Source organism: Nilaparvata lugens, chromosome 9 (genome assembly GCF_014356525.2).
Source record: "Nilaparvata lugens isolate BPH chromosome 9, ASM1435652v1, whole genome shotgun sequence".
NCBI lineage: Eukaryota > Metazoa > Arthropoda > Insecta > Hemiptera > Delphacidae > Nilaparvata > Nilaparvata lugens.
The window spans coordinates 19,987,232-19,999,874 of NC_052512.1; the positions used below are offsets into that span (position 1 = coordinate 19,987,232).

The window sequence follows — 12,643 nt, forward strand, 5'->3', positions numbered from 1 at the left end:
TCTTCTTTTTCTTCTTCCTCTTCTTCTTCCTTCTCCTTCTTCTTCTTCTTCTTCTTCTTCTTCTCCTTCTTCTTCTTCTTTTTTCATCATCTTCTTCTTCTCCCCAGCCTCAGTCACATCTTCCGGCTCCCATGACATCAGCCATTAACGTATTAACACGTACAAATACGTACGTGCTACGTATCCGCTCACCCTATTACACTACTTGATATAGCGGTTGTCTCTCAATTGCACACATCCCAATTTCGTATCTTTTCGACTTTTTCTTTGATTTTCATTCGGTACGTGGTGACACGCCGTATCGTTTAGCAACGGAGAGCTTGGATTGTCCGATTGTCAATCACAATTAGTCACACCTGTTCAATCAATCATCATGCCTGAATCGGGACGGATAGCTCAGTAGATAGATAGATGAGTAGATTGGTAGATAGATAAGGCGCTACCAATCTTCGATAAACTGGAAAGTTTGTATGTAATTGTATGTAATTGAATTTATGAGTAGTTGTGAAAGTTATATGCATTCAATATTATTGAACGAGCGTTAGCTAGTTCTTACTTTTGACCTACTGGAGGCCGAAGTCGATGTCCGTCTGTTTGTATGTTCTACAATAACTTCAGAAAGAATTGATGAATCAGCTTCATATTTTGAATACGTTCGTACTCTTCGAACCTTTTTACAGGTCTAGTTTGTTGGACAACAATATTGACTCACTCCTTCTTCGTCCTTTCACAGGATATAAAATCAAAAATAGCATTGAAAGTGCATGAGAAAAAAATTGTTTTGATTTATAATTTAATCAGCTGAAGAATGCATTGCATGCAATTACTACAGTTTTTCCATTCATTCATTCATTCATTCATAACATCAGCTGAGGATATTCGGAAGCCATCATTACACAAACTGGTTACAATGTTTTGTAATAATCTTATTATATTAAGCGAGTAATTTCTGTATTTATATATCTGGTTATTTTTATATCTGGCTATTTTTATATCTGGTTATTTGTGTTTTACGGATCTCGAGAACGGCTCTAACGATTTTCACGAAATTTGGAACATAGTAGGTTTATGATATAAAGATTCGATTGCACCAGGTCTCATTCATTGGAAAACTCGCTGAACGACATTAGAAGGATAATTCATCCTTGGAAAACACATGATAATTTCGTCGTCTCGCGATAACAGAAGATGCGTGTTACTGTTTGGGGGAGAGACAGAATTATTTCCAGCTGTGTAATCATAATGAAACAGCAAGAAATTCGATCTAGCTAGACAATTTAATCGATTTGATCAACATAATCTGATTTGTTGACATGACATGATAATCCTCCTATATCATAATTTTCAAAGTTGATCATTATTTGACAATTTCAAGTGATTAGTGAGTGTTATTTAATTTGGTTTCTATATAATCTGAATTATAATTTTTTTTTCAATGTTTGAACAGAAAATTGAACATGAATTCAAGTGTATGGAACATAACCTACTTCCTGGACTATTTATATTGTATGAATCAGAAATCGGGAAAGAAACATTTTTGGTCTGTGCCTGTTAGTACTTCCCCAATCATTTTAAAGAATTGTGTTCGGTTTATCAAAAGTCGATAAATAAATAACGAGCGGAGCTCGATGCCCCGATATTGTATTATGTTAAGCGAAATAAATCAAATTTGGAATTGAAAAAAAATTCATTAGCATTTGAATAAATGCAATATCTCAGTAATTGAAATTATCTTTATTCTTCTTCTTAGAAAGTACAAACAATATGCAATATTCATATACAAAACTTGAAGAAGGTTCCTCACAAGGGCAAAGCCTGTGTGAGGGAATTTCCTTCTGTAGACTAGCTGGCCGCTATGGCTTCGTATAAAATGAGCGCTGCTATCTAGATATTGTCAGTTTGGTGTAAGGGTAAACATTCCTGACCGGCAATAAGGAGTTACCGGGTTCGTTACCCGGACTGAAATAATTTTTGAATTGTAGCGCTCATCGAATTTCCATCACCCTGTTGTCAATATTTGCATTAGCAGAAGTCTTTGAGGAGATTTACAGCGTTTAATTCAGATTATTGTTTAATAATAATGACTTAATTTGATTTATTGTGATGCTTATCCATACATTTGAGTGAATTGGAACTCGAAATGAAATGATTATTTTTAGGAAAGTGGGAAACCTGTTCTAGATCAAAAATGTGAAGTGATTAATTTCACGAGAACCAATCAGAGAAGGCGTTTTTGAAAAGACGGTTTCTCTGATTGGTTCTCGTGGGATTAATCAAAGTTAAAATTTAACCGGCTGTTGTGCAACCGGGCCCATAGTATGGAACAGTGTTGTATGGTATTTGATGAAATGTATTCTCACCTTCCCTCCGCATCCCCATTTTGAGGCATTTTTTCAATCGGCAATATTGACATTGATTCCTATGGTGTTGGTCGATGGGGCAATTCCTTGACCCTCGACACGAATACGTCAGGTTCCGCCTCACACTCCTCTTGAAGAAACTCTTACAACCTACAACAAGAAGACAAAATACAAGATTAGGAATCTTCACACCAATAAGAAAACAACAAAGTACGGGTCATGTAAGATTGTAAAGATTGAATGCAATTTGAATAACTATAATATAATATTGTGATGAAACTTCATAAATCGGCGGTGTTTCAACAAATAAAATTGTCGATTCTCTAAGAAGGATATAATAGTTCGCACCTAGGGCCGAAAATGAGACTTTTCCGGCTCTCAATCTTTTCAAGTCCGAGGACTAGAAAAGATTGAGAGCCGGGAAACACATTTTTGCCCGTGGTGCGAACGCTATTTTTCGCCATAAAAAAAACAAATATATATCTATGAGAATAATTGTTTATTAGGCACAAAACTGAAAGGTCATAGGTCTAGCAAATCTCAGGTACGGTAATCTGAATATCAGGAAATTGTCCAAGTATCTTTATTTTCTCCATTTTCAGTGGATACAATTACAAATCGAATAAATATGATCGGGAAAGAACAACAGGCATCGCCCAAAACTATTCTGTTCCCAAATTTTGATAATGAATAACATGTCCGAAAAAATAGGTTGTTTTTAATAGTTTTAAGTAGTTACAAAATTATCCACCAGGTTTAGTGGTAAACGCAGTACTTAAGCTGGGTTTGGGTGGATCTCAATTTGTCTAAATAACCTAAAAGATTATGGTCAATTATGTTTTAATGTGGGAGGTTTAGTTTATACTTTTTTATTCTTTCAAATGGAAATAAGATTATGTTATTATGGATGTTTTGATTCTTGAATAATGAACACAAAATGAGAAGTTTTTTGATCAGCTGTTTTAGCGCACTTGAAATTTGGACAATCTGGATGTCAACAATGTTTGTTATGGACTGCGGAAGTTGAGGTTGGAATTCCTATCCTACTCTGAAAATCGAATCTGAATAGTTTATAATAACTTACTGTATTTGTATTTCATTCATCCAAATAAAATGATAGAATCTTGCAGAATATTTTATTCAATTCTAGAAGCATAAACTGATTCCGTTTCATAAACCATTTTGTAAACACGTTCACATCAAATCAGAATCAGCTAACTTCAAGGTTATTTTACAGCCCTAGGGCCGTAAAACTTTTACCGGCCTGGTCAGAAAACAATAATTTTCGGCCTCCATATGACGCACGAAAACCAGCTCATTACATCCAAGTGGGGCGAAAATAATATTATCCCTCCCATCAACACACGACCATGACCGGTCGTGAGAGAGAGAGAGAGATTGATTGAACAATCGCTAGCCGGAAAAATTCAATAATGAAATTCTTCTTTCAGTCAAACAAAAATCGTACAAAAAGCGTAGAACTAATCATCTGAATTATTAATTAAACAAGCGTAAGCGAGTTCTCACTTTTGACCCCAAGGCCAAAGTCGTTATCCATATGTTAGTTTGTATGTTCTACAATAACTTTAGAAAGAATTGATAAATCAGCCTCAAATTTAGAACACGTATTTTTCGAACAGTTTTACAGGTCACGTTCGTTGGATAACAAAATTGACTCACACCTTCGTCCTTTTTCAGGATATAAATATTACATTGATAGTGCATAGGAGAAACATTTGTTGTGATTTATCATTTAGTCAGTTGGAATCAATTGCATGAAATTTCGGTAATTGTTTTATTCATTTAAAAAAGCTGATGCTATTTGGAAGTTATCACACAGACTGTCCCTATGCCCCGACACATGACTTCAGCTGAATAATACACAACATTTTTATTTATAAGTTTCATATTAACTAGCCTCCGTTAACGTCTGTCTGCCTGTCTATTGTAAAGTTGTAAATCTGTGAAGTTGCGTACAGATTTACGCCCCGCGTACATGAGCGATTTACTTTTAATCAGCTGATGCCAAACTTTTTATATCTGTATCTTACCTTTTCTGTATAAATACAGATATAATCAGCTGATTAGAAGTGAATTGCTCATGTTCGCGGCGCGTATATATGTACGCACCTTAACATACGCGTGATTAATAATACTACTTGCGATAGCAAATGCTATGACGTTGACAAATTTTCTATGACAATTTGTTTTTGTTCAAAGTGTTAAATTTGTGAGTAGAAGCTACTATTAGTGTTTACTAACACTCGATGATTCAATGTACGTACTCATTCATTTAATTTATGTATAATTTATCAGTATATTTAAATGTTGAGATAATTGAAACAGTTTGAGATATCGATGTGCAGGTTCTGCCATTAGTTTTCTTTTGAAATTCTGTATCTTGATTAATTGCCTTTATTAGGGAGGAGTTAGAACTCCTGGTCCTCTCTGCCACACAACCCCAAAGAGAGAGATAGAGAGAGAGAGAGAGAGAGAGAGAGAGAGTGAGTAAGTGAGGATGAGAGAGAAAGTGTTTGTGAGGGGAGTGAGGAGAGAGAGAGTGTGTGTGTGTGTGTGTAGAAGGTAGTGAGGGGTAAATGAAAGTGTAGGGAACCGATTAGAGTTATTAAAAGTTTAGCGAAGTCGATTAAGAGTGCCTTTTAATAGTTGAGAGAATTCAAGGACTTCTCACTCCGCAGGTAACCTATCCGCCTATAGGCGGCTCATAACTGTTCTTCAGAACGTTCATCTCCCGCTGTGGCTGGTTCGAACTATTAGCTGCACTGCAGCTGAGCATAGAATAATCAGCTCTGTGTAGCCGAAAGATCACGCTCTATAGGACAAGATCATGCTTGATGCACAAAAACGATTTCATAAATTGATGTACACTAAATACAACTCAAGAGTTTTTAAGTGTATGTTAAGCCGTGTCCACACTGAACAAATGTTCGACATACATGTTCGGCAAACATGTTTGTTGAGGAGCTCAGGGACAAACATTTTGAGAAGTTTGGACAATCATTGTTATCAAACAAAAAAATACTATTTTTCCAAAAACCTGTTTTTCCACTTACAAATATTGACCACTGGCCATTGTTTGTCAAACATAACAAAATTTGCCCAAACTGTTTAAAAAAACATGCTTGTCGAACATTTTTTCAGTGTGAACACAGCGTCAGAAGTGTATCAAAATTCGCTTCTCCAAGCTACGATCTTGAATTTTGATTGTAAATATTGTTGATCCAGAAATACTGATTTTTCTTGTGAAGTGACAAGGAATCAATATCTTTGGGCTGGAGACTGTTATGCCGAAATCAGAATTAATTTTTCCAATCAATTATAAAATATAAAATATACATAAAACACTAGATAGATGAGTAAAAAACACCTCAAACCATTTTAAAAAGACGGCTTCTCTGATTGGTTCTCCTGGAAGAATCAATCAGGATTAAAATTTAACCAGCTTTTGTACAACCGGCACTAAGTACCTGATTGAATGACTGCAAAATAGCTCAGCAGCTGAGTAATAATTTTGTCTCAGTCCCACACACATGTCCTCGCTCACTCACTTCCATTATCGACAGAAAACTAAATTATAAGCTGTTTTTCCAAGGATGAATAATTATCATCATTAAATGTCCTTCAGCGAATTTTCCCAGGGATGAGACTTAGTGCGATAAAATTTTCATATTATTATAAACCTACTATGTTCCATATCTCGTGAGAATCGTTAGAGCAGTTTTCGAGATCCGGTGACATAAAGACATAATGAACAAAAAATGTTAACATGTAAACAGAAATTAAATAGAGAATGCATTTATTCAAATGCTAATTAATATATAATTATTATTTAACGAAAATCCTAAATAAATGCTGTATATCACCCCGAAGAATTCTGCTACTGCAGACATTGACAACAGGGTTAACAGCTAGATGGAAATTCGATGAGAACTACTATCCAAAAATTAGTTGCCAGCCCGGGAATCGAACCCGGTACCTCCCAATTGCTAGTAAGGCATGCTTACCCTTACACCAAACTGACAATATCTGGACAGCAGCGCTCATTTTATACGAAGCCACTGGACTTACTAGAACTTTATTTTTCTTCTGTTTTGTGGTTGCTCAATGATGGAGTCTTCGGGGTGATATACAGCATTTATTTAGGATTTTTGTTAAATAATAATTATAAACAGAAATTGCTGGTTTAATAGTATAGGATATATCATGCTAAATTGAGGAGTTCATATTGAGATCCTGAAGGTTTATAACTATTTATTCAGTTAAGGGCGAAGTAAGTATTTATAGATGCTTGGTAATCCATACTTCCATTGTTAAACGGTGTAAAACAAGAGGGAAGCACACTACACTCTTGTTAGAACGACGCTTGAAAGTATTAAGCATGACGGCTACTTTGTATTGTTCGCAAGCGACGAACTTAATCAGCGCTTAGCTAAGCATCACTGAACTTGAAGGACTTGATTAAAGGGGTTGCTGTGAAAAGGACAGTCTCACTTCAGCAGATGATGATATCGCTTCAAAAATAATAAGAGAGAGTGATAAGGACCCTGGAGAAATCCTATGGAGCCGACAAGCATAAATGCACTATTCTATTGATTAAATTTTGACAAAGGATCCTCTCACAAGCTCTTTTTGCAAAAACTAGCCTGAGCATGTATCGATTCTTAGAAACATGAATTGAAGTTTGTATCGGACTTATATGACTCTAAAGCCAGTTACACACACATTGATTTTTGAACGTTAGATTTTTGCCGTCCTTATAAATTCTAAAATTCTATCAGATTAAACGGAACTTGACAAACATCATCTCTGTAATCCAATAGAATTTATGAGGCCTGCAAAAAATTTTACATCCAAAAATCGATATGTGCGTTACCATTTTTCATAAAATATATCTATATCTATCACCCACATTGTCTCTGTAGTCAAAACAGTAGTCAAAACATTAAAATCAATGATTGAGACGATGTGTTTGCTAGAACCAATTGGACAGAGATCATTCATTCAAGATGTCTGTATCTTAATGAATGGATCCTACAATCATGGTTCTAGCTCAATCTTTTAATATCAATTGGAATGGAATCATAGGATAGAAATATGTATTTAATTAACTATAGGCTAATATGTTGTCATAATACAGTAGTGTTCTGCTTGAAGCTCCCTTAGGATACTGGAGTGAACTTGAACTAAGTTCCTTCAGTCGAGGAACTTAATGTTGACTGCTGGTGAGAGCGAAATGACGTCACTCACTCGTGATGACGTCACGGACGTTCACTTTGCTACGTTCAATATGTGAGTGGCCAAACACATTCTGACCGGTGTGCGCAATCGGTAGATTCCCGGAGCGGAATCAGTGTAAGAGGGAGAAACGAGGTGAGCAGAGGCAAAAGAAGAGAGACAGAGAGAATGATGAAGGAGAAGACATTATGAAACGGAAAATTGAGCATCCATATTCTCCCCGTAACGACAGTTTTAGATAAGGAAAGAGAATACTTCAATAAGTTAGCACCTATTGTGTTGTTGGCTGGTCCCCTATATAATATTGGAACAATACAGGTATATGGGCTGTGTGTATTAAAAGCAGTACTTTACATACTATGAATATATTGCATCCCTAATATGTTGGCTAGTGGTTGTCGGGTCCTTTTGTTTTGACCACGTTATACGGCCGAGCCAAGAGGCCTTATGGCGAGGACACTACTTGCTTCCTTCATCCGTGTGTTAAGGACATTATGTCCTTTATCATAATGCCGAGGGTTTCCTCTATCAGCATCCTCTGTAATAAACTGTTGGAGAATTTACAGTGATCTGGAATTTGGCATGCGCTAGAGTTCTATAGTTTCGATTGAAGGTTGTTAGTTTCCATCAGGACCCAGATTGCCTTATGCCCGGTTTACACGACAACGATATTAGTGCAAACCTGGCAGGTTTGCGCTAAGTTTGCGTCGTGTATACGGGAGATCATTGTAAATTTCTGAGGTTTGAAGGTTTGTGCTTTCTTAGATCAATCTCAGCCATATTTGCGTCAATTTTTCTAGGAAACGATTATGTCTCATCTATCCATCAAAACCTAAATCGCTTCAAAATGAAGATAAAGAATTCGCGATTTCAGATTCAGATTCAGCACCCTCCAATTAAATAAGTGCGAGGTCAATTTTCAAAAATATTCAAAAACAAGGAAGATTTTTTAATTGATGAATTATCTTATATACTCTATAGTAATGTAATAGATATAGTTATTCACTCTTCACTTGATAAGTAGTATTCTTGATTATTATTATTGAGGACAAGGAGGAGGAGTGGGAGGAGGTGGAGGAGTTGGATGAGGTGGTGGATGAGGAGGAGGAGAAGGAGGAGGAGGTGGAGGAGGTGGTAGAGAAGGTGGGGGAGAAGGAGGATTAGATGAGGAGGAGGAGGAGAAGGAGTAGGAGGAGGGATGGAGGGTTGAGGAGGTGGAGGAGGAGGTCGAGGAGGAGGAGGACGCTTGAGTTACTATTCATTTCAAGTTAATAAAAACTTCAAAGACTTCGTATAGCATTTATATATGGTTTAGTTTATAATACAGGTTTGTGTTAAAGTTGGTGTCGTGTGAACAGAGGTTTGAGTAAGCTTGGCTTGAAGCCAGATTTGCGTAAACCTGGCTTTGAGCCAAGTTTGCGCAAATATCGTTGTCGTGTAGACCTGGCATTAACAGTCAGATGGACGGTGAGACATATGCCTTATCTATATAATAAGAGAGAATAGGGTTGTGTTTGTTCGTTTGTTCGCATCAAAACATGTCAACTTGTGGATTGCATACCGGGAAAACAGGAATGACTAAAATTTCCAAATTTAGCACATAGAATCTAAAAATATTAATCAATAACAAAATGCAGTTCATCATGCAGGGGGAGATAGATGGAAGAAGAGGACCAGGGAGACGAATGATATCAGTAGGTTAATTTTACCAATAATTCTGAGACAAGGTCAAGTTTAAGATCAAAGTCAATGGTCAAAGGTCAAGGTAAAGATCAAAGGGCTGGATAAAGGTCAAGGTCGAAGTCAAGGCCAAGGTGTCTCTCGCTCTCTCTCTTTAATTATTTGCTGAAACACCGCCGATTTATGAAGTTACAACACAATATTATATTGTCGTTATCCTAATTGCATTCAACTTTATTTTCATTGATTAATTTTTAATACTTTGTGAAATTCGTGGAATAATCAGCATTAACGTCACTTAATGTAAATTAGTTTACAAGCCAGTAAATATTGTAACATACATGAATAAAAAATCTGGTGTGGCGCACTCACACAACTTTCCTTGTCGTTAAGAGAATTGATCACCTGACGCTAGTGTTCACGCGCATCTCAAGTCTACTTATAAACAAAGATCTGAGCCAGCTGGTGACAGGACAATGACGCTGGAGACATACGAGGTCTGCTATCTATTCATAGTGAATCATTTAATAGAATCAACAGTTGCCAACAGTTTGCAATTGGATTATCACATTTTCTCGAATTTCGAGCTTATTTTCAATTTTAGGTGAGAATGTTACTGAACATTAATTGTAGAGATTTTCATGCTCAATCTTTTCCTCTCGATTTTTCTTGTTAAAATTAATAAGAGCTTATCAATTACTTTTTTATGTATGAATTTAATCAAAATCGTTGGAGCCGTTTTCGAGAAAATCGCGAAAAACCCTGTTTTTGACAACATTTTCTCCATTTTAGCCGCCATCTTTCTCAATTATCATTAAAATTTGTTGAAACACCGCCGATTTGTGAAGTTACATCACAATATTATACCATCGATGTTCTAATAAATTGCATCCAGTCTTAATCTCATTGATTAATTTCTCATACTTTGTGAAATTCGTTGAATAATACCGTCATTCAATGTGAATTAGTGTAGGCATGTAAGCCAATAAATAAAGAGCTCCAATCTAATCCAATATCTCTGTATTATAACTTAAGTGCAAATAGAAAGGTATTCTTTTCCTCTTTCAAGGGTTCTGTGGCAGAGGGGTCCTGGAGTGCCAATTCCGCCCTTAATAAATCATTATAATCGATTAATAAATTTCTCTTTTTCTTGATATTTCTTTGTATCACTACAATTTCTTAATTTCCTCTTCTTATTCGTTTCTTTGATTCCTAATATTTTTCAGATCTCTTACTTTTCCACAGAGATTTTAATTTCATTCTCCTATAGAATTATCATCTATTTCTCAACTATTCTCCACTATCAAGTTCCTGATTTTATTATCTGAGGTTACTTGTATTTTTGATTCCTAGTCTTTTCCAGATCTCTTTATTTTAATTCTATTCTCCTACTAGCCGTCAGGCTCGCTTCGCTCGCCATATCCGTCTAGAAAGGGGGCTCCGCCCCCTGGACCCTCGACTGGATCGTCCAAGGATGGGATCGCTTCGCTCGCCTGCATTTTTCATTTGATCATTTTTATCATATGTAAGGACGATCCAGTCGGGGGTTCAGACTAAACGTCTGGCTACACGGATATGGCGAGCGAAGCGAGCCTGACGGCTACTAATATAATATTCCCAGGAATAGCTCTGATTGAAGTAGCAGTGCTCAATGAATGCCCAATAAATGCATTATTTCAATCTTCAACTTGGTGCCAACCTGACAAAATTATTAATTTATTTACCAGTTAACAACTCCTTCGAAGAGGTACTCTCTCTAGATTATAGTTCTATATTAACATATGGTATGGACATTTTTCAATTATAATTAAGAGAATAAGAATATAGAATATACATGCCAAAAGACGAAATTTGAACCCTTAAAAACCACCCTTAGAGTTAAAATATTGCCAAAAGATATCTTAGTGCGCCTCTAAAGGGCCAACTGAACATACCTACCAAATTTGAACGTTTTTGGTCCGGTAGATTTTTAGTTCTGCGAGTGAGTGAGTGAGTCAGTCAGTCAGTCAGTGAGTGAGTGCCATTTCGCTTTTATATATATATATATATATATATATTATATATATATATATTATATATATATATATATATATATATAGAATTATCATCTATTTCTCAACTATTCTCCACTATCAAGTTCCTGATTTTATTATCTGAGGCTACTTGTATTTTTGATTCCTAGTCTTTTCCAGATCTCTTTATTTCCGACAGCAATTTTTATTTTATTCTCCTATAGAATTATCATCTATCTATCAACTATTCTCTACTATCAAGTTCCTGGTTTTATTATCTGAGGCTACTTGTATTTTTGATTCCTAATCTTTTCCAGATCTCTTTATTTTAATTTTATTCTCCTATATAATTATTATAAAGGGTGATTCATAATTATGGTATAATAATTCAATACGTGATAGTAGAGGTAAAAAAAAGAAAAAAAGTTTCTTAAACATAAATATATCCATAAACGCTTCATTAGCGAGCTATACAGAGTGAAAGATTTCGCCCGGAATTCAGTTCCTCTGGTGAAATACACCGATACTGAATCGCTTCAGTATCCATAAACGCTTCACTAGCGAGCTATACAGAGTGAAAGATTTCGCCCGGAATTCAGTTCATCTGGTGAAATACACCGATGCTGAATTGTTTGGGGACTAGTTTTTGAAAAACTTATGCTGGATTCAAATGGAAAAACATCTGAGAAATTGAATAAAACTAGTCTGAAAGCTGTAGTGTGAGTAGTTTTTGAGAAAAAAGTTGAAATATGCAAAAAATCTAAGTAGAAAAACACAGACTTCAACGTTTAATGCCCAATAACTTTCTTTAATGACCAGTAAACAAATAATTTCCCTCAATAAAAATTGTAGAGAATTTGATTCTGAAAAGAATTATTTTTCCATATGAATCCAGCATAAATTTTTCAAAAACTAGTCCCCAAACAATTCTGCATCGGTGTATTTCACCAGATGAACTGTATTCCGGGCGAAATCTTTCACTCTGTATAGCTCGCTAGTGAAGCGTTTATGGATATATGTTTATGAGAACTTTTTTCTTATTTTCACCTCTACTATCACGTATTGAATTATTTTACCATAATTATGAATCATCCTGTATATTTCTCAACTATTCTCTACTATCAAGTTCCTGATCTTATTATCTGAGGTTACTTTTTTTTGTTCCTAGTCTTTTCCAGAACTCTTCATTTCCGACAGCAATTTTTATTTTATTCTCCTCTAGAATATCATCCATTCCTCAACTATTCTCTACTATCCTGATTCTATTATCTAAGGATCTCGATTCTGAGTCCTTCGAACATTCAATTTCACTCCTGTTTGGAATCATCATTTTAC

At 35.6% G+C, this 12,643-nt stretch overlaps 1 protein-coding gene across 5 annotated transcripts in view; it reads right to left on the bottom strand.

Annotated features, from left to right (window-relative positions):
* LOC111053311 (steroid receptor seven-up, isoforms B/C) overlaps positions 1-12,643 on the bottom strand; it is a 181,952-nt gene that overhangs the window by 131,625 nt on the left and 37,684 nt on the right. For all 5 annotated transcript variants that reach the window (XM_039435608.1, XM_039435606.1, XM_039435609.1 and 2 more), the window contains one exon: positions 2,361-2,510. In XM_039435608.1, coding sequence (XP_039291542.1) covers positions 2,361-2,510 — 150 coding nt within the window. The remainder of the gene's footprint in view (positions 1-2,360; positions 2,511-12,643) is intronic.